General features: G+C 46.5%; 2 protein-coding genes across 3 annotated transcripts in view; one reads left to right on the forward strand and one right to left on the reverse strand.

Annotated features, from left to right (window-relative positions):
- Window positions 1-245: 245 nt before the first annotated feature.
- Window positions 246-9,892, reverse strand: AKR1A1 (aldo-keto reductase family 1 member A1). Its single transcript, XM_082832978.1, has 9 exons — window positions 9,802-9,892; window positions 5,098-5,184; window positions 3,258-3,377; window positions 2,936-3,087; window positions 2,144-2,339; window positions 1,608-1,807; window positions 1,260-1,332; window positions 1,020-1,106; window positions 246-400 (listed from the first exon to the last, which is right to left on the reverse strand). The coding sequence occupies exons 2-9, from the start codon at window positions 5,176-5,178 to the stop codon at window positions 335-337; spliced, it is 975 nt and encodes a 324-aa protein (XP_082689104.1). The 5' UTR covers window positions 5,179-5,184; window positions 9,802-9,892; the 3' UTR covers window positions 246-334.
- Window positions 9,893-10,036: 144 nt separating this feature from the next.
- PRDX1 (peroxiredoxin 1) overlaps window positions 10,037-27,380 on the forward strand; it is a 45,362-nt gene continuing 28,018 nt past the window's right edge. Inside the window, exon 1 of one of the 2 annotated variants that reach the window (XM_082833921.1) lies at window positions 10,037-10,154. In XM_082833921.1, the coding sequence (XP_082690047.1) occupies window positions 10,091-10,154 (64 nt within the window). In that variant the 5' untranslated portion in view covers window positions 10,037-10,090. Of the gene's footprint in view, window positions 10,155-25,057; window positions 25,078-27,380 lie in introns of those variants that run through there. The other variant, XM_082833922.1, reaches the window with a different exon arrangement.

Below are 27,380 nucleotides of genomic sequence, written 5' to 3' on the forward strand. Positions count from 1 at the left end.
TCTCACTAAAACTACACTGGGATGGCATGTAGTGCTAAGAGGTGCCTCTAGGTGGCGCTACTCCACTAATACACCTTATAATTTATGAAGGCGGACATGGAATTCAGCTACACACTGGTTTCTCCAGAATCAAGAAAGATAAGGGAGTTTGGACTCATGGCAGGTCACACCCAGCATCCGTAAAAGAAACTGTTTCCATATCAGGTCTGACCAGACAAATAAGACAAGCAAGTATCATGGATGGATACTCCAATGGCTTTATTAACTCCTTCTTTCTGGGGATGGCAGGACGTTATAGCTGGAGAGATGAAAAGGAAGCCAGGAAGCTGTGGTCTCAATATGGGTCACTGAAGGGGTACAGAGGGTGACCTGCATCTCTCGGGACCCTCTTCCCATCCACCTGGAAAGAGAAACAGATGACTCCATTAGTAGGAGCTGACATTCCAAAGACCCAGAACATCTTTTCCCAAGAATCTTACTCAACAGCCTCACCTGTGTACAGCACTATGACAGATGGCACTGACTGAGGCTAGGGCCTCAGAGAATGCCACAGTACCAAGAGCATTCCAGCACCAAACCCACAGCCTGGTACGTGGCTGACCCTGCCCCTAAGAGTTTGCAGTCTCAGCTGGGATAATGAACTCTTTATTTCCCTATGTGCAACAGGGAAACCTCTAACAAGGTTGAGAATGTCCCATTCATATCATTTACTGGTAATTGTTATGTGTCAGGAACTGGGATCTTTTTACACATAGGAAGCTGAAGGTTGGAGAAGTTAAATAACTTGTTCTAGGTTACAAGGTATCGAGATGCAGGACTGGAACTCACAGGCTACATGCCTTATCCCTCACCCAGACTACTTCCCGGAGCTCAGTAAAGAAAAAAGAGCCCACTGTGTCCAGGACAGCAATCCTACCAACAACAACATCCTGTGACCAGGAAGGTTGAGGCCAGACTTAGGGCAGAATCCTGCCCCAAATCTCATATTCCCTGCCTCTGTGGGGGTGATACACACTCACCGTAAGCATGGGCACGATGAATCGCAAATTTTTATTCAGGGCATCCAGCTGCTTCATCTCCTCCAGGCTAAAAGTGAAGTCAAACACCTGGGGATGGGAGGCGGGGGCGGGTGGTCAGGAAAGCCAGTTTTGCGAGTGGAAGTTGGGATTCCAGAACAATGCCTTCTTAGCCAAACAGAGTCAGGGCCAGACTGTGTCCCAATGGACTAAAGAAGACAGGACAGACACATCACCAAGTACCTGGATGTTCTGAAGGATATGGGAAGGTGTGACACTCTTGGGGATGCAGCTCACTTTCCGCTGGACCTGCCACCTGAGTGGGGAATTGAGGTATAGATGAGGAAGTGGAGTCAGTACACATAAGCACTTTTTTTTTTTTTTTGGTCCTCCATGCAGCCTTCTCTGAGCTCCTGGAACCCCTGAGCCTCACTGGAATAGGGAACATGCCTCAGAGTGGCCTCTCCCCAGATGACACGGCAGGATTCTCAGCCTCATCCAGGCATTTGGATAAGGAACCGCTCAACCCTTGCCTCCCAACCCAGAAGCCTCCTCCCTAACCTGACTGTCTTTCCCCAAGATTGCTCATACCTGAGCAAGATCTGAGCTGGAGACCGGCCATGCTTTTCAGCCAGTGCCAGGACCACTGGTTCCTCAAGCAGGACAGGCTCATCAGGATCACGCCAAGCACGATCAGAGGAGCCCAGGGGGCTATAAGCAGTCACCTCCAGGCCACGTGCTCGGCAGTGGGCAATCAGCTCATTCTGAGCCATGTATGGGTGGCATTCCACCTGAGCCAAGAAACAACCTATCATCATGAGCTGGCCACAGCCAGCTTGCTGGCCCCACCCAGACATGCACATCCTGACCAACCCTGCATCGCTGACCCCCTGCTTCCCCTCAACCTGCTTTTCTCACTCTCTAGACAGTTTTCCACTATTTCATTCTCTTCCCACACTTCAATGCCCTTCCTTAAGCAGAGGATTTCTGCACCACACTTCTGACAACTTTCTAGCCATCTCTCTGAAGTAGACCCATCATCTGCTCACTCATGCTCATTTACATACACACACACACACACACACACACACACTGCCCCCAAACCAACTGATCTTTGCTGTGTTCACCTGCAGGACAGCTGGGCGCACAGAGGCCACACTGAGCACATCATCGATCTGCCGACTGCTGAAGTTGGACAGGCCCAGTGCCCGCACCAGCCCTTTAGCCACCAGTGCCTCCAGAGCCTTCCAGGTCTCCTTGTAGTGGGTGGAGTCATAGCGTATAGTCCCATCAGCATTCTTAGGAAAGGGGTTGTCACCCCGCCTGAGTGAAAGATGGCCCCCCCGCTGTGGGCACAAATGCCAGGCTCCTGCCTACCTGCCCGTCTAGCCATGCTACATCCCATGATCCAAGCCCAGAAAGGGTAAAGGGCCAAGAATGAGAAACAAGCATGGTTTTTCACCTTTCCAGGTCATAACCCAAGTGTTAACTCTATATGGAATGCCCATCCCCCCTCTTCTTCTTCCTAGACACATTATATCTCCTCTCCTCTGGAAAGTCTTCCTTAACTCCTTTCACCTCGGGGAGTTGCATGCCCCTGCAGCCTTCTTCAAGCACAGAGCACAGAGCTGATGGTCGGCTCCTCTCACACCCTCTGTGGGAGCTTACTCTACTGCAACCCCAGGGCCTAGGTCAGCAGAAGCTAGTACGTTTCCCAAATGTACAAAGGCAGCAGGAGGGACCACCCATGTACCCCCTAGGATACACACCATGTGAGGCTGCACTCCTTTTTTGTAGCTAAACTGTAGTAGAAAAGGCTGAGTGTTCCTCTCCTGTTCTGCTACTGTGACTTACAAAAGGTTACTAACATGACTCTGCCAACCCCTGATTCCCTGGATGAAGACTCTGGCAAGGCTCACTCAAAGGCATAAGGCCAGTGCACCAGGTACAGGTCCAAATACTCCAGCTGGAGGTCAGCGAGTGTCTTCCGGAGGGCAGGCTCCACATCCTCAGGGTGGTGCTTCGTGTTCCACAGCTTGGAAGTCACAAACAGCTCCTCCCGAGGCACCAACTAGTACAGGGGGCAGGGTCCATAGTTAGAAGAGCCACGGGCACCCAATCTCACCCACCCTCACCTCTGGGAGAGGAATTAGAAGGAAGCTGATGCCAGATCCCTCTCGCCAGGCCTCAGCCCCAGCCTCTGAGTTTTCTCACCCCACCCCTCTGTACCCCAGTCCTCACCTTGCCAGGTCCCACATTCTCCTTCAGGGCCTCCCCAATCTCAGTCTCGTTGCCGTAGATAGCAGCACAGTCAATGTGGCGGTAGCCTATACTCAAGGCATACTTAATAACTGCTTTTACCTGCCAGGTGAGAAAAGCAGAAGTTTTAGCTCTGTTGGTCTGGACCAGAAACTGCCCTCCCGAGGGTCACTGATGCGGGGAGGGGGCAGGAATTTACCACTGCAGTCATCCATGCAGTGGAAGTGAGAAGATGGCTCTAGTCTCAGGGACCAGAAGTCTCTTCAGAGACCCCAAACCCTTTGTCCCCACCCCACTAACCTCCAAGGTTCCTTCCAAGCAATCTCAGCAGGGCCCAGCTAAAACAAACAATGTGTTCTCATCTAGATGTTCAGAAGGTGGATGGACACATTGACACGGGACAGAAGGCAGAAGTGTAGTCATGGAGACAGGTCCCCAGCCCTGGGGAGCTGGTTAGGGAAACATGATACATAGGTAAATAGTTCCCAGGGCAAAGCCACATGGAGAGAGACCCTTAGGAAGCCATGTAGACCAAGAGAGCTCAGGCGAGCAGAAGAGGTGAGGGGGGAGAAAATGAAGGAAGGCAGAGAAGTGAGATGGAAGCTGGGCCCAGAGTCCCCCGCCAGAAGAGAAGAAAGCAGACACCAAGGAGGAGGACAGGTCAGTCAATTTGTTAAAAACCAGACTAACACAGCATTAGGAGCAGAACCAAGGGTGCCAGGCCCCTGCCACTCAAGATCCCCATTTAGGTGTAGCTCTTACTATCCAGACACATGCCCCTCACACCTGACCCTACTCCTGCCGCTCCATACCCTTCCCCATCCCCTCCATCCCTGCCCCCAATCTTGGCTCTGGCTCTGGCTGTCACCAACTGCCTTCATCTAGCTCCTGGACTTGCCCCAGGCCATGTCAGTGCCTACCTACAGAACCAGGCTCCTAGGCAGCTGTAGGAAGGAAAGCAAAGGGAAAAAAGGCAGAGTTCATCCAGCCACACCAGCCTAAATTCCAGAGAGAAGAGGCCATTCTCCTTGCCAGAGTCCCTCCCAAACTTCTCTAAACTCTGACTCAGATTCCAAGCACAAGGAACAAGTCCTGAGGAGATGCTCCACCCCAGGTGCAAGCTGAATCTCTACCTGTGTCAATCTAGAAAAACAGGTCTCCCCTCCTAGGCTCCCTGGGCTGGAAGGGTCTACACCAGGGGTTGCTAAACTCTAGCAGTTTTCTTTTGGTTTTTTTTGGCCCTTGAGCTAAGAATGATTTTTATATTTTTAAATAGTTACATAAGTACATAATCACCTCCATTTTGCAAACTGTCTAACAAAATCTAAATTATTAACCACCTCGTTCTTTAAGAAAAAGTTTGCTGACCTTCAGTCTAAACAGTTGACCTAGTTATTCTTTAAACCCTAATACCTGCTGTGTGCGTACCTCTGGCCTCAAGGAACCCAGCGTGGAACAGGAGACATGATCACGGCACAGGGTGATAAGTGGCATATTAGGGGTCAGCATAGGGCCAGGCACAGAGGGGTCCCATGCCTTCACAGCAGTGCAGGTCCAGTCAGGGAAAGGGCTCCTTCCTACACTCTAGGCAGTGCTGGGCCCCTCAACCACTCCTCTGAATCAGCTGTGGAAGCCAAGTGCTCACTGCTGGTCCCTTCTTCCCTTGTTTCTTCCCACTGCCCTCCAGGCTCATCCCACCTGAGGTGAAGTATAGTCAGCAGGCGGGGGGGCTGCTAGAAAAAACACAGACACCCTCTCCTGAATAGTGCCTTTTTTCGAGCAGAGGAGCAAGAAGCCCCCCTCCTAACCTCCCATCCCTCACCTGGCCAGGCTCACTCTTCCAGGTGCCCAGTCCAATCAGGGGCATCTTCTGTCCAGTGTGCAGGATACAGGAAGCTGCCATTGCCCCCTGAAACATAGATGGGAAGAGAATGGTGTGGGGTCAGTGCCGTTGCTTGGGCCCACTGATCAAGACTCCTGTAAAACAGGAAAGGGGCACAGGGGTGATAGGAGAAAAAACACAGAGTCATGTGTATATGCCTATGAGCTGAGACAAGGTGCCTGGAACCACGCAAAGCCAGTAACTCCTGGACAAACACTAATGGGACCACCAGCCTGGATGCCCTTCTTCCATCAGGCTAAAGCTCTGCTTAAAGAGCTCTAAAACCTAAAAACAAAGGCGAGGTGGCTTCCCAGAAGTACCCAGCCTTAACTACATGAGGTCTCAAACCACTGTAAGACAGACAAAGGCCTTTATGAGACAAAGTGAGACCAGGTGACAGAACTGGCTCAGGAAAGGGTCCCTTTTCAAAGGATGAAATGAATGTTCCCAGGAGGTTGTCAGAACTACAGAGACTCTGAGTCCCTCTTTCAGAGGTCTGATTGGCCATGCTGCTAGGCCTGAGTATGGTCTTACAAGGGAAGTATACTATTTTTTAGATGAAAAAAACAGGCTCAGAGAGGTAAAATTATTTGCCCCAAATCAACAGCTAAGTGGCAGAGCCAACTATTCAAGGAGGAGCTGATGGTAAAGGCGGGAAAAGGCAAGTAAACACAGACCTATAAAATACATGTGCATGTACACTGTGCTACAGAAAAGCAAGTGACTTCTGTAGGGCAAGAACCAGGGAATAATGACACTGGCTTTTAAGAATGAGTTGGGACAGTCCCAAGAGTCAAGGGTAAGAGTCTTTCCAGGAAGAGGAACTAGACACAGGACTTCAATGCAGCAGAAAGCAGGAAATTATAGATACATGAAAATTTCTAACTGAACGAAGCAGGTGGGTGATTGAAGCAACCCTGCTTGGAGAGCTAAGAAAATCAGAAGTCTCCAAATGGGGAACTTCCCTGGTGGCGCAGTGGTTAAGAATACTCCTGCCAATGCAGGGCACAAGGGTTCAATCCCTGGCCCAGGAAGATCCCACATGCCACAGAGCAACTAAGCCCATGCACCACAACTACTAAGCCTGCACTCTAGAGCCCGCGAGCCACAACTACTGAAGCCCGCATGCCTAGAGCCCGTGCTCCGCAACAAGAGAAGCCACCGCAGTGAGAAGCCCGCACACCGCAAGGAAGAGTAGCCCCCCCCACCCCCGTTCGCCGCAACGGTACAGAAAAGCCCGTGCGCAGCAACAAAAACCCAACTCAGACAAAAATAAATAAATAAGTAAATAAACTTATTAAAAAAAGAGTATTATGGTAGAGCAGGTAACTGGACAAGTTGTAACTATAATCAACACACCAAAATTGTCTTTCCTAATACTTCTGACTCAGGAAGAATTTTATAGTCTAGCATAACCTTATGGAGACTACGCTTTCTGCTAAAACAAAAACAGAAAGAAAAACGTTCAACCTGGGCAGCAAACCACAGACCACTGAAGGCAACACTCTTCATTACCAAACTTCCCAGGGACACCAACCTGCCCAGGGATCAGGCAAACATGTCTGGACTTCACAGGAGGAACTAGCCTGCTAGATGCTACCAGGGTCTGTGGCTGGTTTCCTGGGCTTGATCTTCAACCCGTGACCTGTTGACCTCTCCCAGATTTACCAGAACACAAGGGATGGCTCTGAAATTACAGCCAGGCTGAAGAGTGTGAACAAAAACCTGGCCTCAGGGGAAAAGGAAAAAACCTCATGCTTGCCTCTCCCTTTCTTTTGCTTGTGAAACTGAAAACCAAAAAGGCTAAGCCTTGAGGTGGCGGACTGGTCCCAAGGCGTGCAGGTGCCCTGTGCCTATTCAGCAGTTCCCTCCTGAAGACTGGAGTGCTCAGCCTGCCACTGAAGACTGGTCTGCAGCTCCCCACTGCTCAGGCCACTGAGTGGGTAGGAACAACCACTGAGTGGTCTTAAGCTGTTCTTCCACAAACTCTTAAAATGGAAATAGGTTGACGGAAAATAAACAGTTTCTGGGAAAAAAAAGGCTAAGGCTTGGAGGGGCAGGAATCATAGAGGTAGAAACGGCAAACACAGATCTGCAAAGAACAAGAGCTCCAAAGGACAGAACAGAAGGCAGAAGACAGATGTTTTCCTCTAGGACAGGAAGCCATCCTCTACCAGCTCCTGACTTCCTCATCTTCTGCCTGGTGCCACAGCCTTTCAGCCAGCCCTGCATTAATAGGCTCTGAGCTTGTCAGCATCTGCCTAGCTGGACCTCTGGCAGAATTCAGAACCCTCATGTTATCTTGGGAGAGGTTCTAGATGGAAAAGAGAGAAAAGCTGGGTGTGTGGGGAGAGGCGGGTGAGGGTAGTATCAGGATTCAGGTTTTATTATTCCCAGGTCAGTGCCTAGGTTCCTTCTCTCTGAGGCTCAGTCTTCCTTTCTCAGAGGAGGGCTCTAGAGCTGCCTTGATACAGGAAACTTGAAAACACAGGAAGAAGAGGAAGCAGTATTCATGTGAGTGTTCCCTGGCTGGATGGGCCTTTCTTCTCTGCTCCCCATAAATATTGATGTCCCTCAGGGTTCTGTCCTCAATCCCTTCTCACTCCCTAGTCAAGCTCAAGTCTTCAGTGATCACCTTAATCACTAATTCTTCCCAACCCAGTTCTATATATTCACCTCCCTCTGGACATCTCCACCTGTATATCCTACAGATAAGTGAGACTCAACATGTCCAAAAGTATACTTATCAAATCCAGCAACACAGCACAGATTTCAAGCTCTGGGGTGGCACAGACTTGGGCTTGAATCTCAGCTCCCCCATTCTAATGAGATTTTAAGCACTCTGCACAGTGCCTGACCATGTTCTTCTTTCCGTATACTCTATCTCACCAGGGACTCAAGGCCCTGGGTGACAAGTGTTAAAGCAAACCAGACAACCGGTCTACAGTATAATCCATGGGGGCCTTAAAAAAGCCCTCTAATATATTTCAGTTTGTTTGAGGCATTTCTGAGTATTATCAGATTAGGGTTTCGACAGGTGATGGGGGGGAGTTTATCTTCTTCTTCTGGTTTCGAAGAAGCCAGGACGGAAAGCCACCTTAAATATGTAGCAGTGGCCAAGATTTGGTCTATCTGGCTGCATTAAAAATCCTGTAAATACTTGTAAATATTACAAAAGACACTGTTTGCTCTAAACTGTAATGTAAAACCTAAGATTGCAATAACACTTCCTGGACTTCTTGATGTATGTGAAAAGAATATATACTTCCTAAATCTTTATCCAGCCTATCTCTGTCCAACTCCAGGGCCACTGCTCTAGCTGTGACCACCCCTCCCAGAACCAGGGATCTCTCTGCTTCCGGTGTGTCCCCTCTCCCCACAAAGCAGTCCCCAAATCTGACCATGTGATTCCCAGGATCTCTTCCAGTAGATCTCTCCTACCCTCAGGATAACGTCCAGACTTCCTAGTAATACCCTTTATAACCTGGCTCCCACCTCCCCCATCTCTCCATCTCTTCATTTCAGACTCCATAATCCAGGCTTTGCAGAACCAGCCACCATATTTGACTCCAGGCCTCTGCACACTTTCCTTCCCCAAGTCCCACCCTTGCCTGGCTAACTGCGGGTCACCCTTCAGCTAGCAGTTTAAATTTCTGGTTCCTCCCATGTCCTGACAGTTGTGCACATCACTGCATTTGTTTGTTCATTTTCCCTCACAAATCTTGGTACTCCTTGAGGTCAGGGCCTATCATCTACCTAAACCTGTAGCTGCTAGAGTGCCTGCTCCCTCCTCCACCCCACACACAGCGGCAAATGGGGGAGATCTTGTCAGCAGGAGGGGCATTTGATAAAGTCACTGCCTCCATCACCTTCTTCCTTTACTTCTTGGATAACCTGGAAAAAATCATCTCTGGAAAATAACAAAGCATTTACCATCATCTTCGGTAAAAAGAAAAAAAAAAAAATCCCAGTGACTCCAGAAAGGATGATACTCGGATTGTTCTTGTATTACAGATAAGAAAACTGAGACCTTGGGAAAAGTAACAGGACTGATCAGAATCATCAAGACTCTTCTAAGGGAGGTCCTGCAGTCCAGAGTATGGACAGGCTGAAGGGAGAGTTAATTTGTACTAACCCCATCCGGTGAAGGTTCAGATTCCAGTCTCACTTTAACAGAGCACTGGGTCAACAGAAAAACATGCCCTGGCTTTCCCAAACCCAAGGCAGGTGCCTAAGCAAGCGAACCCACACCCCTCCTGCCACTTATGAGAAGCGTCTCTGCAATTCCACATTAAAGCCGGGGTTCCTGAAAAAATCGTGTTGGTGGGTAAACAGAAGGAAGATGGCAACCAAAACTTACTCACAGTATGTGCTGGGAGCTTTAAGAGCTTTATCTCACTTTAACTCTTGTTACATACAGTTCTGATGTAGGAACAGATTTTACCGCTGAGAAAACTGAGGTCCAGAGAAACAGAACTTATCCAAGATCACTCAGCGAATAAGAGGAAGCTCAAATCAGAAACCAAGTCGGGCCGCCTCCTCAGCATTTGCTCTTCGCTCTAATCCGGGGGCGGACACATCTGTAGTGAAGATTCGAGGCCATCTCCACTACGACAAAGATGGGGCAGCAGAAGAGAAACTCACCTCGGCACGAGCACAGGACGTTAGCAGGGAAGTGTGGCTTTTCAGCTCAGTCCTGTGCCCTGCTAGCGACCCAATGGGCCTCAGCTTCCGGTATTGGTGAGCAGCAAAAAACTGGCCTGAGATTGGACACCGGGACTTAAGTCTGCCGGTGAGGAGGAAGCTCCTCCCAGAGGAGGGGCTGGGGCCGGGCATTCAACATCACGCGCAGTGGTGGACCCCGCCCCTGTCCCCAGAAACAAGCTGGGGAGTGGACGCCTGAGCTGGGGGGCTGCACTATCTCTTCCTCAGGATGCTGGTGGGTGGATTGGCGGAGTCTGGGCATACTCCACAGCGCGAGTTTGGAGGACTCCCGGGTGAGTGAAGCCTGCGCCGACGGCCAAGTAAGCGGCCTCGGAGGCGGGGCCAGGGGGCGCCTCTGCCTGGCCCATATTGCAGCGCGCGCCGCCGCGAGGCCGCTCTGGGCAACTTCTGCTCGTTCTGCGGCCAGAGGGAGGAGACCCCGGCTGCCACGTGGTGACTTATGAAGTTGACTCCCCCTAAGGACTGCAGGCCCCACTCTGATCTGTTCTCTTCCTTAGAGCCGGGTTGGCCAAGTTCCCTGAAAACACCTAAGCTGGTCCCATTATTTGGTCAGGCAAACTGAGATCCAAAGAACAGCCGCAGCACAGAGGTTGACAGTAACAGGGAAGACCTTGGGACTACAGGCTTCAAGAGGTAAACGTTAGTGCTCTCTGTATCCGGACTGTGGACCCTGGCAGCGCATTTATGTTTATGTATATTTAGGCTGTATAAACATTAATTTATTGAGTCTTCACAACAATTCTGGAAGGGGAATGTTCTTTTTTATTTTATTTACTGCAAGCCTTTTTATTGAAGTATAGCATACTGGTAAATGGAATATTGCCTGCCACATCAGGAAACAAAGGATGTCGCAATCATCAGCGATTGAAGCTGTGCAGCCGCCACCGAAGGTGAGCTAGTGAGCCCTAAGGGAATTTAGGAAGGAAACAAAGAATACCTGCCATCTAGCAGCCATCAGACTGCAGCCACTCCCTAAGGTGATCCCTGATTTCAAGATACGAAAACACAGGATACTGGCCCCAGGTAGCTGAGGTGCATAGCAAAGGCATGATTTCAGTGAGCCCAGACCCTTTCTTGCATCTTCCCATGCATAGAAAAGCGCTAATTCCTTAACTTGGGATTTCTGGTTTTCTTTAATTAACGGTAATCTTATGACGTTCTGACTACCTGCCCTTTGTTACAAAGCTCCTATATATCCTAGCTCTCCCCTTGCCTCCTTGGAGCAGTTCTCTCAGTGTTACTTGAGATGCTGCCTTTTGGGCTTGAAGTCCTAAAAATTGCGACCAAATAAAACAACTCTAACTTTTAGTTTGTGAATATTTTTTTAATCGACAATACAGACAAAACAATGCACAAATCTTAAACGTACAACTCTGTGATTTTTTTTTTCAACATAACCACCATCCAGATGAATGTACAGTGTTACCAGCACACTTGAAGCCTCCTGTGAGGAAGGTATTCAGTTCCATTTTACAGACTGTGCAGACTCAGCAAGGTTTCCCTTGCTCAGAGTCACACAGTTATTAAGTTACAGTTCTGTTTTTTGGTGGGTTTTTTGTTTTTGGCTGCGTTGGGTCTTCGTTGCTGCGTGCGGGCTTTCTCTAGTTGCGGCAAGCGGGGGCTACTCTTCTTTGAGGTGCACTGACTTCTCATTGCGGTGACTTTTCTCGTTGTGGAGCACGGGCTCTAGGCGCACGGGCTTCAGTAGTTGTGGCACACGGGCTCAGTAGTTGTGGCTCGTGGGCTCTAGACTGTGGGCTCAGTAGTTGTGGCGCACGGGCTTAGTTGCTCTGCGGCATGTGGGATCTTCCTAGACCATGGATTGAACCCGTGTCCTCTGCATTGGCAGGCGGATTCTTAACCACTGTGCCACCAGGGAAGTCCCAAGTTACAGTTCTGAGATTTGAAATCCCATTTGCCATTTAGGCTGAGAGGTGTCTTGAATTTATGTTTTCCTTGGTGGAAGTGGGCAAGAAGCAGATTTGTCCTGGTGTAGCTCTGCCTTTTTCTCCCCTCAACTCCTCCCCCACCCATCTGTACTCCCCCAGTACCACTCTTCCCCATCTTTTTTTTTTTTTTTCCTTGCGGTACGCAGGCCTCTCACTGTTGTGGCCTCTCCCGTTGCGGAGCACAGGCTCCGGACGCACAGGCTCAGCAGCCATGGCTTACGGGCCTAGCCGCTCTGTGGCATGTGGGATCTTCCCAGACCGGGGCACGAACCCGTGTCCCCTGCATCGGCAGGCGGACTCTCAACCACTGCGCCACCAGGGAAGCCCTTCCCCCATCTTTTTTTACACCCAGATTACTCCCCACCGTCTCCGAAGTAGGAGTGGTGTCCTGATGGACTAAATGTCCGACATTTCACACCATCTATCCTCATAAAGACACTCAGATACCAGCTTATGTGATTGTTACCGAGTCCAAGCTTGCTCTGCTCACCGCACGACAGGCCAATGAATCAGAGGCGAGGTGTTGAGGCAAGGAATACCACTTTATTTGGAAAGCCAGCAGACGGAGAAGGTGTCAGACTAGTGTCTCTGAAAAACCGTCCTATCTGGGCCTGGATGCCAGTTTCTTTTATAGAATCAGAGAGAGAGGGGCAGTGAGGAAGTAAAGCAAAAGGGCCATCAGTCTTGCAAAACATCTCCTGGAATGACCAGCCTCCGTGAGGGGATGTGTTAGTTTCTTTTTTCTTGCAGCCACTCACAGGTGGGCATGGTTACCTGAGGCAGGCCATTTATATATGATTATAATAACAAAAGCAATGAAAAGCAAAGGTTAAAGGCAATGAAACAGATCAGACATGGAGTCTGATTTAGCTCTTCCCTGTTACCTGATCAGAATTTAGAATCTCTCAAGTTCATCTTAGCCCAGCAAAGACCATTATAAGCAGGTAGGGCAGGGGGTCCCCAGAGAAAGAGAACTGTTACCAGAAAAACTGGGTTCATCCCTTGGTGGGTGTCAAGCCAAAAGACACAACCAAGCCAAAGATCGGGAGAAGGGAGAATTTATTATTGAAACCTAGCAGGACCCTGTAGGTCTCCCGGGTACAAAGCCTTTTTGTGTCCCCCATTTCTTGTTTGTAGGAAATAGGCTTCTTTCAGCCTCCTTGACCTTCCCTAAGTTCCAAAGGGCAAGTTAAAACAGTTGCTAATCAGAGAAGGGAGGGAATGCAGAAACAACAGAGGAACAATCAAGAAATACTAATGCAGCCTTGGGGCAGGGTCCTGGTTCCTCCTCAAGGAATATACATAACAATATTTTTGAGATCTTCTGCAGGAACTAAGACCCCCCACCCAGGGAGAGGATAGCAACCTCAGGCTGAGCACAAGATTCCTGGAGCACTGCCTTGTTACCTCACCACCAACCAATCAGAAGAAAGCCATACACCCTGCAGCCCTCACCCCAAATTTTGCCTATAAAAAGCTTTCCCCAAAAACCATTGGGGAGTTCGGGGTTTTTGAGCATGAGCCACCCATTCTCCTTGCTTGGTCTTGCAATAGACCTTTCTCTGCTTCAATGTTTGATGTTTAGGTTTATTTGGCCTCACTGTACACGGGGCACACGAACTTTTGTTCAGTCATTATTGCAACAAGTAAAGAGAACAACAGGGATCTTTCCCAAAGCAGAAAGGCAAAGGTTTTGCTGCTCCCTGACAGCAAAAATGGGAACGTTTAAGCTAAGGGCACATGCATATTCATGAAAGGGCTTGGGTGGTCAACAGAGTCCAAACTTTAGTTGATTATTAAAGTCACAAAAGTCAGAAAATCTCGACATCAGCATCCCTTACGTTCTAACTGATCTGGTGGTTGAGTGCTTCAGGCTAATCTTTTTTTTGTAAAACAGAACTGGAAGTCTTCTCTTTGCTGTTGTTACTCCTCTGGCCTGATAACAGTTTGTTCTTGCATAATTTTGTTCCCTTAAGATCACTAATTACTGAGACCTGTTCAAGGACAAGCACTGTGGCCAGGCTTAGATCACAAAATGGCTTAGGCCATAAAGGACCCTCCCACAATCCACAATCTTCTGCCCCATCTAATGGACTCCCTCCTTCCCACTCCTTCCCCAGATCTGAGACTTTTGCTCTTAGTTCTGGCCACTGGGATTGTTCCATGCAAGGCACAACACTAGCCTTCCAAGAGTTTTCAGAGCAATAGTCATCAAATTGGTGGTATATTGTCTTCTAAAAGAGATCAGCATGAGAACGCACCATCCCTTTTACAATCTTCCTCCTCCGTTTTAAAAGAGACAGACCACTCAGCCAGCTCATAGGATGCATTGCCCCCGTGTGCATTGAGGCTACTAAACAAAGGAACTTTTGGAAATACTGATGACTCTAATGACTGGATCATAAACCCTTATGCAAGTCATTTCCAATTCTTTGTTTTGAAAACTATTGGTAAAAGCTGATAGACCATTAAAAATAATTTTGCGTGGGCTTCCCTGGTGGTGCAGTGGTTGAGGGTCCGCCTGTTGATGCAGGGGACACGGGTTCGTGCCCCGGTCCGGGAAGATCCCACATGCCGAGCAGCTGGACCCGTGAGCCATGGCCACTGAGCCTGCGCGTCTGGAGCCTGTGCTCCGCAACGGGAGAGGCCACAACAGTGAGAGGCCCGCGTACCGCAAACATATATATATAATTTTGCGTGATAGATTTTGTGATTTTTGGAGTGTAACTTGGAAAGAGTTAAAACAGCTAAGTGACATTGCTTTAGAAAGATTTCTATTTTCATCCACTTATTTATGTGAACAAGTTATCTCAATGCTTGTATCTATAAAAGTGAAAAGTAAGAATGGAATTGAGGGACTTCCCTGGTGGTGCCGTGGTTAAGAATCAGCTAGCCAATGCAGGGGACACAGGTTCAAGCCTTGGTCCTGGAAGATCCCACATGCTGTGGAGCAACTAAGCCCTTGCGCCACAGCTACTGAGCCCGCGTGCCACAGCTACTGAAGCCTGCGTGCCTAGAGCCCGTGCTCCACAACAAGAGAAGCCACCGCAATGAGAAGCCTGTGCACCGCAACAAAGAGTAGCTCCCATTCATCACAACTAGAGAAAGCTACACACAGCAATGAAGACCCAACGCAGCCAAAAATAAATAAATCTATATAAAAAAAAAAAGAATGGAATTGCTGTTGAACTCTGTTCATTCTGAAAATAAGTAATATTCATCCACAGGTACAAGAATTAAATGGAGAAAAGAAAAAAAGAACAAAGCCCCAGTCCATCTCATTTTTATGTTTAATAAGTATCAAAACTTGTGCTGTATGTTACTTTGAGCAACTGTGTAATAATAATAGTTGTAATTTTTAAAAACATGATCACAGAACTTAAAATTATATAAATTAATTTATATATTTTGACTGCAGAGAAGGATGATACCTTAAAATTTTCAAGCATAAGAATATGCTATATTAAGACAATATTCTCGAGGTGAGGTGGGAGCATTCTTTGATGTTCTGATTTAACCTCAGTCTTGGCCTCAGCTCTGTCCCTGCATCTCCATAGTGGACACTTCACATGTCCTACTCGCCCTCTTGGAGCTGGAGTACTGCCTAAATAAAATCTGTTATCTGAAGGGAAGATGGGGAAGACGCTTCTCTGAAAATTTCCCCAGCAGCTGGTGTTCGCTTCCACCAAAACAAGAAAAGCTTCTTCTGCATATTCCTCAATATTTTGTGAACACCCAGTAGGGTTTATGGAGGAAAAGTCTGCAGAAGTTCATAGGTCTTCACATAGAGGGAAACTGTACTTAATGAGCCTTATCTAGATGAGGCTAGCCTGATCTAGATGATAGAAAAATTTTAAATTATTTATTTTTTGGCTGCATTGGGTCTTCGTTACGGCATGTGGGCTTTCTCTAGTTGCTACAAGCAGGGGCTACTCTTCATTGCAGTGCGTGGGCTTTCTCATTGTGGTGGCTTCTCTTGTTGTGGAGCACGGGTTCTAGGTGCGAGAGCTCAGTAGTTGTGGCCCACGGGCTTAGTTACTCTGCAGCGTGTGGGATTTCCCGGACCAGGGATTGAACCCATGTCCCCTGCATTGGCAGGCAGATTCTTAACCACTGCACCACCAGGGAAGTTCCGGCAGGTGGATTCTTAACTACTGTGCCACCAGGGAAGTCCCTAGATGACAGGATTCTTGACCTCCAGTCTACACCTGAAATATCCTAATGTGATGTGACTTTGGAGGTTCTCCAAGGAGAGGTGAGTGGACTGTGCATACAGGAAAAAATTCATTGTTGTGGCTAGAGGGTAGAATGTGGAAGATTGGATTTTCTGGAAAAGGTCACAGCAGTATTTCTGGCTCATCTGACAGAAAATTGATAATCCCCTTTAAGAGATAGGGTCTATTTCCCCTCTCCTTGAAACTGGGAAGGATTTGTGACTGTTCATTGAAGATAATATGGTTAAACTGTGTGATTTCAGGCTAGTCTAACAAAGGCAATGCAATTTCCACTTGGCCATCCATTCCTCTCTTGGGAAATCTACCTTTGAAATCCAGTCATCATACTAGGAAGAAGTATCCCAAACTAGCCAACATGGAGACCCCATATGGCAAAGCCTGTGTGCAGAGTACCTAATATTCTAGTTTATAGCCATTATCAACCAGTAGACCTGTGAGGGAACAAGAACTCATATATGAGTCTAGCACCTGCCTTTCATGTCATCTAGTTGAAGCTCCAGATATCATGGATGAAAGACAAACTATCACTGCTGTGCCTTATCTAAATTCATGACCCACAGAACTTTTGAGCATGATAAATGGTCATTTCACATGGCTTAGTTATGGGATAATTTGTGACTCAGTTGAAGTAACAAGGATAAACTCCTTTAGAAGCTTAATGCAGAAACTTAGTGTGTAGAAATTTTTTTTTCAGCCTTATTGAAATATAATTGGCATACAACATTGTGAATAATATGTTTATTTGTTACACTTATATACAGTAGACCCTTGAACAACAATGTTTATACGTGGATTTTCTTCAGTAAATGCATACTACAGTACGACACAATCCAAGATTGATTGAATCCGTAGATGCGGAATCACAGACAGGGAGGGCCAGTTGTGAAATTATAAGCATATTTTGGACTGCACAAGGGTCAGTGCCCTAACCCCTCTATTGTTCGAGGATCAACTGTATTTTAAAATGATTACCATCACAGCATTAGCTAACACCTCTGTCCTGTTATATAATTACCATTTCTTTCTTTGTGGTGAGAACATTTCAGATCTATTCTTTTAGCCGCCTTCAAGTATATAATACAGTATTATTTGCTGTAACCACCATGATGTACATTAGATCCCTAGAACTTGTTACTGTTACAACTAGATATTTGTACCCTTTGACCAATGTCTTCTCATTCCCCCCACACCACAGGCCCCTGGTAACCACTCCTTTACCGTCTCTTTCTCTGAACTTGGCTTTTTAAGAATTCACATGTAAGTGATACCATACCATACTGTATTTGTCTTTCTCTGCAGACCGTGTTATTTCACTTAACATAATGCCCTCAAGGTCCATCCATGTTGCAAATTGCAGGATTTTCTTCTTTCTTCATGGCTGGATAATAAGTGTGTGTGTGTGTGTGTGTGTGTGTGTGTGTGTATCTTTATCCATTCATTTGCTGATGACACGTGTTTTTCCATGTCTTGGCTATTGTGAATGGTGCTGCAATGAACATGAAGATGCAGATATCTCTGCAAACGAATTGACAGCAATGTATAAAACTGCTCACATTTATGTATTAGGTGTTTAATTTAGTATAAGTAAATAGTACATTCAGTCAATTGAAAATTTCATTGTAAAAAAAGTTTGTCTTAAAATATTTATTTTTTTAAAGATTTTTTTGATGTGGACCATTTTTAAAGTCTTTATTGGATTTATTACAATATTGCTTCTGTTTTACGTTTTGGTTTTTTGGCCATGAGGCATGGGAATCTTAGCTCCCTGACCAGGGATCGAACCCGTACCCCCTACATTGGAAGGTGAAGTCTTAACCACTGGACCACCACAGAGGTCCCTTAAAATATTTATTTTATTTATTAAAAAAAATTTTTTTATTTTATTATTTATTTTTTGGTTGTGTTGGGTCTTCGTTGCTGTGCGCAGCTTTCTCTAGTTGTGGCAAGTGGGGGCGACTCTTTGTTGCAGTGTGTGGGCTTCTCATTGCGGTGGCTTCTCTTGCTGTGGAACACGGACTCTAAGTACATGGGCTTCAGTAGTTGTGGAACGCCGGCTAGTTGTGGCTCGTGGGCTGTAGAGCACAGGCTCAGTAGTTGTGGTGCACGGGCTTAGTTGCTCCATGGCATGTGGGATCTTCCCGGACCAGGGCTCGAACCCATGTCCCCTGCATTGGCAGGCAGATTCTTAACCACTGCGCCACCAGGGAAGCCGCACATTCTGTCTGTTGAGTGTGTTTCTCTCAGGGTCTGTCCTAGGACAGCAGCTCACACTCATCATGGAGCAGACACAAATTTTAGAAATATTTAGGAGTAGAATTGGCAGCACTCAGTGATCCACTAGATGTAGGAAATTAAAAAAAAAAAAAAAAACAGGGCTTCCCTGGTGGCGCAGTGGTTGAAAATCCACCTGCCAATGCAGGGGACACGGGTTCGAGCCCTGATCCAGGAAGATCCCACATGCCACAGAGCAACTAAGCCCGTGCGCCACAACTACTGAGCCTGTGCTCTAGAGCCCGTGAGTCACAACTACTGAGCCTGCGTGCTGCAACTACTGAAGCCCACGTGCCTAGAGCCCGTGCTCTGCAATGAAAGAAGCCACTGCAATGAGAAGCCCGCACACTGCAATGAAGAGTAGCCCCCGCTCACCGCAACTAGAGAAAGCCCATGCGCAGCAACAAAGACCCAATACAGCCAAAAATAAATAAATAAATAAAATAAATTAATATAAAAAATTTAAAAAAAACAAAAAACATAGAGAACAGACTTGCAGTTGCCAAGGTGGGGCAGGGGGGAGGGAGCGAGATGGACTGGGAGTTTGGGGTTGGTAGATGCAAACTATTACATTTATAATAGATAAACTACAAGGTCCTAATGCATAGCACAGGGAACTATATTCAATATCCTGTGATAAACCATAATGGAAAAGAATATAAAAAAGAAATGTCTCTATGTGTATAACTGAGTCACTTTGCTGTACAGCAGAGATTGGCGCGCCATTGTAAATCAACTATACTTCAATCGAAAAAAACAAAACACTGGAATGACAGGTTTCCAGCTTGAGTACATGTGAGGATGGTGAATGGTTTCCTAAACACACGATTTTTTCTCTCACCTTGGTCTTTGCATATGCTGTTCCTACCTAGGACACGCATTCCTTCAAATATCCTCTACTCCCAAAACATCTTTACTGGGAAGCCTTCCCTACTGGCTCAGACTGAGTTAGGTACTCCTATTCTGTATTCCCAAAGCCTCTAGTACTGACCCGTAGATAAGTTAAGACTCTGTGTTGGGGACTTCCCTGGTGGTGCAGTGGTTAAGAATCCACCTGCCAATGCAAGGGACACAGGTTCGATCCCTGGTCTGGGAAGATCCCACATGCCGCAGAGCAACTAAGCCTGTGCGCCACAGCTACTGAACCTGTGCTCTAGAGCCCGCGAGCCACAACTACTGAAGCCCGTGCGCCTAGAGCCTGTGTTCTGCAACAAGAGAAGCCACTGCAATGAGAAGCCTGCACACTGCAATGAAGAGTAGCCCCCGCTTGCTGCAACCAAGACCCAATGCAGCCAAAAATAAAATAAGTAAATAAATAAATTTTTTTAAAAAAGACTCTGTTGCTCTTAACAGAAAACCTAATTTAAGCTGGCTTTGACAGTAAAGGAAATTTATGGACTCACATAGACAGGCTTCAAGGTTGGTTTGATTCAGCAGCTCAACAATGTCACCAGCATCCCAGTTTGTTTCTATTTCTTCTCTCTGCTTTCCAATCTCATATTCATCCTGAAGTTGACCTCCTTATGGTGGCAAAATGATTATGACACTTGTAGCCTTCATATCAGCTGCCACATTCTCCAGAGCACTAACTTCTGGGAGCTCTCTCAAATGAGTGAGGGGCACTCCTTCCCTAAGACCATCAGAAACTCTCTTTAGCCTTCCAAAACCCAAACTGAGTCAGAAGATAAGAATGCAATGGCATGAAAGAAAAAGAGTCAGTTTCAAAAAAGTGCTAAATAGAAATTCTGGAACATCTGGAGATGTTATACAGCAGTGAAAAGGAACAGCATGAATAAATTTCCCAAACTTACTGTTGAGTGAAATAAAGCAGACAAGAAAGAGTACATATAGTGTATAATTCCATTTTTATGAAGTATAAAACCAGTAAAAACGAATCTATGGGGACTTCCCTGGTGGTGCAGTGGTTAAGAATCTGCCTGCCAGTGCAGGGGACACAGGTTCAAGCCCTGGTCTGGGAAGATCCCACATGCCATGGAGCAACTAAGCCCGTGCACCACAATTACTGAGCCTCCATTCTAGAACCTGCAAGCCACAACTCCTGAGCCCACACACCACAACTACTGAAGCCTGGGTGCTCTAGGGCCCATGTTCCACAACAAGAGAAGCCGCTGCAATGAGAAGCCTGCACACCACAATGAAGAGTAGCTCCCACTCCCCGCAACTAGAGAAAGCCTGTGTGCAGCAATGAAGGCCCAACACAGCCAAAAATAAGTTAACTAATTAATTTTTAAAAAATTTTTAAAAAAACTATGTTGTCAGAAGTCAGGATAGTGATTACCCTTGGAAATGTAGAGACTGGAAATGGGCAAGAGGCGAAGCTTGTAGGATGATATTAATGATCTATTTCTTGATTTAATTTATAAGGATATGATAAATTTGTGAAAATTTATCAAGTTATGCACTTAATATGTACACTTTTCCATTATGTTATACTCCAATTAAAAAGTTAGAAAATATTTTCAAATTTAAAAAAAAAAAGAAAAACCTATATGTATAAGGAAAGAGATTGGATGGAAACACACCAAAATAATTGCAATAGTTGCATTTGATTAGTGGATGTATAGGTTATTTTGTTTTTCTTCTGTATTTATAAAGTTTTTGAAACATAGCTCTTTTATTGAATCCAGTTGAGTACCTCTCCAGATTTAGTTGGACCTACCTGCTTCCAGCCTCTCCACTCTGTAGAGAGCTAGTCACTACTGTGAACCGACCCACTTCCTGATGCAGTAGTCTGCCTCAGCTTCCCCAAGTGTGTGGACCAGACTTCTGTATTTTCTCTATTGCACCTGCTATAGCAGGAGCTGCAGCTGCTATGACACTCAGGTCCGACTTAACGAGGCCCACAGAGAATCTGGCCACTTAACACCACTTCCAGAGTAAGCTGAAGCCCTTGCTGTAATTGGGATCAATCTCCCAAGACTGCACTGAAGAGCGAGGAAACAACCTGGAAGTACAGTGGAGTTAATATCTCATACGGTATAAGGAAATTGACAAATGAGAGATAGAAGCAAAGAGCCAACAGATAGTTTTCTCTTCCTCTCTCCAGTAAACAGTTCCTAGACACCATAACGTCATTTTATATGGTTTCTCAGTCCTATATAACTGAGCAATTAGCTGTATCTTCTTATAAAGCTGTGGCTAGCTCTGAGGCACTTCACCTTTTGTTTTCTTTCCCTTCCTTTCTGTTTTTCCCTTATTCTTGTCCTGAATATTGTTTGTAGAACCTCACAATGAAGCCTTAGCATGTAAATTTTGCTCTGAGCTCTGGTTTTCTAGGTAAAGAGGCTAGGATACAACTATATTACCTTTATAATGAGTGGAGGGAGGGAGAGAAAAAAAAATTAAAAAGAGGTACCAGGGACTTCCCTGGTGTCACAGTGGTTAAGAATCCACCTGCCAATGCAGGGGACACGGGTTCAATCCCTGGTCCAGGAAGATCCCACAAGGTGTGGGGCAACTAGGCCCGTGCTCCACAGCTACTGAGCCTGCGTTCTAGAGCCCGCGTACCACAACTACTGAAGCCCGCGTGCCTAGAGTCCATGCTCCACAACAAGAGAGGCCACCGCAATGAGAAGCCCATACACCACAGCAAAGAGTGGCCCCCACTCACCACAACTAGAGAAAGCCCGGGCACAGCAGTGAAGACCCAATGCAGCCAATAAATAAATAAATTAACAAATTATAAAAAGTAAGTGAGTAATGTTAGGGAAACTAAAATAAGAACAACTACAATTTTATTGAGCATATGCTATCTGCCATACTCTATATTCATGCTTTCTAATCTCCACAGCAGAAACTTTTGGATTCGGTTGACATGAAGGTCATTGGTGACTTTGTGGAGAGCTGGCTCAGTGGAATGGTTAATCCTGAGCCTGATTGGATTTAGGAGTGAAGAGGAGACAGACATGTGGAGAATCAGAGGGCAGACTTCTCAAGGATATAGTAAAGGGAAGGAAAGTGATGGGTTAGTGGCTTGAGAGAAAAGCAGATGGAGGAAGAGTTTTTCACTATGTGGGGAATTTGAACGTGAACATGTGCTAAGGGGAAGGGTCCAGTGGAAGAAACTGGAGCTAAGAAAAGGGAGAGAATGATGGAGGGAATCATGCTTTCAGCTAACATTTACTGGGCATTTACTAAGCACTAGTATCTTAGTCTGTTTGGGCTGCTTTGGATACCACAGACTGGGTGGTTTATAAACAGCAGAAATTTATTGCTAACCATTCTGGAGGCTGGAAGTCTGAGGTCAGGGTGCCAGCATGATCAGCGAAGGGCCCTCTTCTAGGCCACAGACTTATTGTATCCTCACAGGGCAGAAGGGTCAAGGGATCTCTCCGGAAGAGCCTCTTTTATAAGGCACTAATCCCATTCATGACGGTTCCACCCTCATGACTTATACACCTTCCAAATGCCACATGTACTAATACCATCAACTTGGGTAGTAGGATTTCAACATATTAATGGTGGGGGGTGGGTGTGCAGAGAGGCAAACATTCAGACCATAGCACCTAGTCCTTTTTCTAGGTGCAAAAAAGGACACAAAAATGGATCAGCCTTGTCCTCTGGCTATAACATTCACAGTCCAGAGGGGCTAAAGTAGAAGAGGTGGAATGCAGGCCCAGAGATGGGTGCACAGAGGCAGCTTCATGGGATGCCAGGGGAAGAGGCTCAAACAGATGAAAAGCTGGAAAGTAATAGGTGTCTCCTAGGAAGCAGGAGGGCATGTCCCCCTCTGGACTATTAGGTGGGAGGGACAAGTTCTCAGCCCTGCTTCACTGAGCATTTCAGCATTTGAGAGAAGTTTCTAGAATCTGAGAGGAATGTGGTCAGGTCAGAGGGATGAGGAAATGTCCTCTTCCCAAGTTTCTGAGTCTATACTGGTGTTTTATTTGCTGGCACTTCCTGCTTACTTTGGGTTGGGCTCTCTGAGAATTCAAGAACAGAGTCCAAGTTCTCAGAGGACCCATGTGCAAATCAAGGCAATAAAAGGGCCACTCTGGAAGCTTACAGCCAGCAGAAGCAGGGGCCTATGTACTTTACCTAGATGAAAGGAATCTGAGACAAGAAAGTGAGGAGAGGTCCATACCCTCCAGCCTGCCCCTCAGCAGGGCCTCTCAAACCCTTGGATCCAAACCCCTCGTCAGTGTCAGTCAAAATTCCCGGAAAGAGAGGGAGACCTTAAATCTAGACTCACCTCCAGGTGCTCACAGCCGAGTGTCTTTTCATTCAGTAGTCATTCTTTCAACTAATACTTACTGAACCCTTATTGTGTGCTAGGTATTCTGCTAGGGCACTGGAGATACCTTAAACAAGATCTTGCCTTCATGAGCTGACCCTCTAGTGACATAATAGTAGAGGGCAGGAGCACATTTAAGGAAAATCTGAATTCTTTCCAATCCATGAATGTCCCTAAAGGGCAGAATTATTTCTAAACCCTGGACAGCTCAGAACCAGCCTTCAATGTGGGATCTTCTAACAAATGGATGATACCAACTTGACAAAACCTGACTAATTTTCCCCAAGAGTGAGAATCCCTGCCTGGGGAGCTATTGGGAGTGTCCATGGGTTTGTGCATGGAGACATCGCTCTCTTTCTCAGCCCCTTGGATCCTGTGGTCCAAATCAAGAGCCTGCTGAGGGCCAGCAAGGCTGGCACCAGGCCCTGAGAACTATGCCATGCAGTCTGCTTCTTCATCATTCCAGATCCAAGCTCCAATGCCCTCATTTCCCCAGCATGTCATTGCATCTGTGCATGATTCCGCTGTACCATATTTCACTGTGAACTAAGATTGTGTGCTCTATCCTGTGTTACCCATAGAACTGGGACCATCTCTTCGAGGCCAGAGACTGGTTTAGGAAACATGCCTTAGCTACTTTTTTTTTTTTTTAATATTTATTTATTAAGGCTGCGCTGGGTCTTTAGTTCCCCCTGCAATGGGAGCCTGGAATCTTACCCACTGGACCACCAGGGAAGTGTCTCTCTTTTTTTTTTTTAATTAAAAAAAATTTTTTTTAATTTGGCCGCACTGCACGGCATGCGGGATCTTAGTTCCCTGACCAGGGAACCCGGACCCTGGCAGTGAAAGAGCCTAGTCCTAACCACTGGACCACCAGGGTATTCCTAGCTACCATTTTTAATAACAAAACAATAGCTAGTATTTATTGGGCTCTTTCTATATGCATCAGGCACTGTATTGAATATTTCATATAAATTACCTTACTTAATCTCCACAACAACCCTATAAGTAGAGACCATTATCCCCCTTTTGCAGTTGAGAAGAGCCTAAATGACTTATGCAGGGTCAGACAGTAATGGAACTACTACAACCTACATCTGTGACTCCAAAGTCCTTGCTTTTTCCAGGACGCCCCTTTGCCTTTCCTAGTGGGTTATTGATCTCTGTGACCCTGAAGCCAAGAATGACATTTGGCTCATACTAAGGGCTCAGTGAATAAACGTCTGAGAATTGTTTTCACATATGGTCCATGCACTCAAAGGAGTAACAAACTAGTAGGGATTAGTAGTGACTAGAGTCGGGCCTTTGTAGGTCAGTGGTTCTCAAGAGTACCACCTATGGTAGGTTCACACCCCTAGGCGCTTCTACAGGTACCATCAGCTGGAAATAGAAGTGGGCACAGAATTTCCCAACAATTATTCTGTCTTTCTTGTTGTAGGAGATTTGTGTGATGCATCAACCTGTGTGTTCTAACACTGCTGTGGAGGTCAGTAACTCACAGTATCAATCATGTACTATGATGTCTCTTTGCTTTGCTGCCCCAGGGCTTTCTCCACACTATGAAAGGCTGCTTGGCTGTGTGCACCTGCAATCTGGAAGTGTGAGGGAGTTAAGGTTTCCAGGGGAAACCCTCAAAAAATGGAAGGAAAGGGATCCTGTCCCTGTCCCTGTCCCTCCAGCCTCCCCAGCCTCCACTGGGACAATTCTGATGTGTGGTTTTTATAGTTTTTCATAAGATTCCCTAGGTGGATTTATTCCAGTTGCCCATAGTATTAAGCAGTTAATGTATTGGCTTTTTCCCCTTTTCTGTCTCATGTCCCATCTCCCTTCCTTCTAATTCCTCGGGTCATCTCCCAAATAAATGACCAGTACCTAAGCCCTAGTCTCAGGGTCTGACTTTAGAGGGACCCCAACTAAGATACTTGCCATTTAGGTATTGCGTTTCTTTAAAAAAAAATTGGTGTATTTCCTTTATAAAACTAGTACATATTTTCATTGCAACTTTTGAAAATATAAAAACAAGTAGGGCTTCCCTGGTGGCACAGTGGTTAAGAATCCGCCTGCCAATGCAGGGGACACGGGTTCAAGCCCTGGTCCGGGAAGATCCCACATGCCACGGAGCAACTAAGCCCGTGCGCCACAACTACTGAACCTGCGCTCTAGAGCCCGTGAGCCACAACTACTGAGCCCACGAGCCACAACTACTGAAGGCCACGTGCCTAGAGCCCATGCTCCGCAACAAGAGAAGCCACCGCAATGAGAAGCCCACACACTGCAACGAAGAGTAGCCCCTGGGCTTCCCTGGTGGCGCAGTGGTTGGGAGTCCGCCTGCCGATGCAGGGGACTCAGGTTCGTGCCCCAGTCCGGGAGGATCCCACGTGCCATGGAGCGGCTGTGCCCATGAGCCATGGCCGCTGAGCCTGCGCGTCCGGAGCCTGTTGCTCCGCGACGGGAGAGGCCACAGCAGTGAGAGGCCTGCGTACCGCAAAAAAAAAAAAAAGAAAGAGTAGCCCCTGCTCACCACAACTAAAGAAATCCAGTGCGCAGCAACGAAGACCCAACGCAGCCAAAAATAAATAAATAAATTAGTTTTTTAAAAAAATGTTAAAAAAAACACAGGATGAATGATGCCTGCCTGCCTCCAAAGTCAAAGGGAAGAAGAACTCCTGAGTCCACCAGGATAACAAACTCCTGCTAAAACTCTAACAAACTATAATCTGTCATAGTATACCTAGGGAGTCAACTTAATTAACATCATTCTAATGACAATGACGAAAGGAATTGAAATGCTATAAATTACTATGGAAGGGAGGGAGTCATTGGGTGAGGCACCTCTGATGGAGGAATGATGGGCTTGAGAGCCCATTAGGCTTTCCTTAACTCAGAGTGAATTAGTCCTTAGAACCATTTTATTGCCTTTTCCCTAATTCCACATACATCAAAGCAAAGTTCTTAGTAATGTTTTGCTTTCTATATTTCTTAATGCCAAGAAGAGAGTGTTCTGGAGGGCAGGCAGGAACATACACGTTCTTGAAAAGCAGTCTTTCCATGGTGAATTAATATATTGATTTTCTAATTTATATATCAGTGTTTTTTTTTGGCCATGCCATGGGCCATGGCATGAGGGATCTTCATCCCCCCGACCAGGGATCAAACCCACACCCGCTGTGGTGGAAGTGCGGAGTCTTAACCACTGGACTGCCAAGGAATTCCCTATATCAGTCCTTTTTGAGCTTGTAAATGATAGTAAGCTCCCCTGAGTTAGGATTCCCTAACAAAAGTTGAGCTGAGGCTTAGGCCCTGGGCTGCAGTGATCAAGTAAGGTCTTGCGCAGGCATCAGGCCTGCATCCTTGGCTGCTGTGTGAGGAATAGTTAGGAAGCTCTAAGAGTAAACCACACTTGAGGTGACAGTGACTTAAAAAAGGGTGAAGATAATAAGGTGGTGAAAAGCAGTCAGATTCAGGATCCATTTTGAAGCGAGAGCTGACAGGATGGATAAGATAAGGAGTATGAGGGAGAGAGGAATAAAGGATGACTCCTGGTATTTTGACCTGAGCAACTGGGCAAATGTTGGGTCCTTTCCTAAATGGGGAAAACTGAGAAAGCGGTATGTGAGTGGTAGGGAGAAAAGAGTTCTTTTTGGACAAGTTGAATTTAAAATGTCTATAAGGCATAAAAGAGGGGAGCCAAGTAGTCTTTTAGGTATATGAGTGCAGAGCTCAGCAGTCCCATTTATATGGACTGTATAAATGATGTCTGAGGTCCTGAACCTGGAGGAGCTCACCTAG

Source organism: Leucopleurus acutus (assembly GCF_964270905.1).
Source record: "Leucopleurus acutus genome assembly, chromosome: 2".
Classification (NCBI taxonomy): Eukaryota; Metazoa; Chordata; class Mammalia; order Artiodactyla; family Delphinidae; genus Leucopleurus; species Leucopleurus acutus.

Bases quoted from the DNA above. Each gene is read 5' to 3' on its own strand.
- AKR1A1 (XM_082832978.1), bottom strand. From the start codon at position 5,178: ATGGCAGCTTCCTGTATCCTGCACACTGGACAGAAGATGCCCCTGATT. The intron at 3,378-5,097 runs GTGAGGGATGGG...CTCACCTGGCAG, and splicing joins GGAAGAGTGAGCCTGGCCAG to GTAAAAGCAGTTATTAAGTA. The intron at 401-1,019 runs GTGAGTGTGTAT...TTCTCTTTCCAG, and splicing joins TCATCGTGCCCATGCTTACG to GTGGATGGGAAGAGGGTCCC.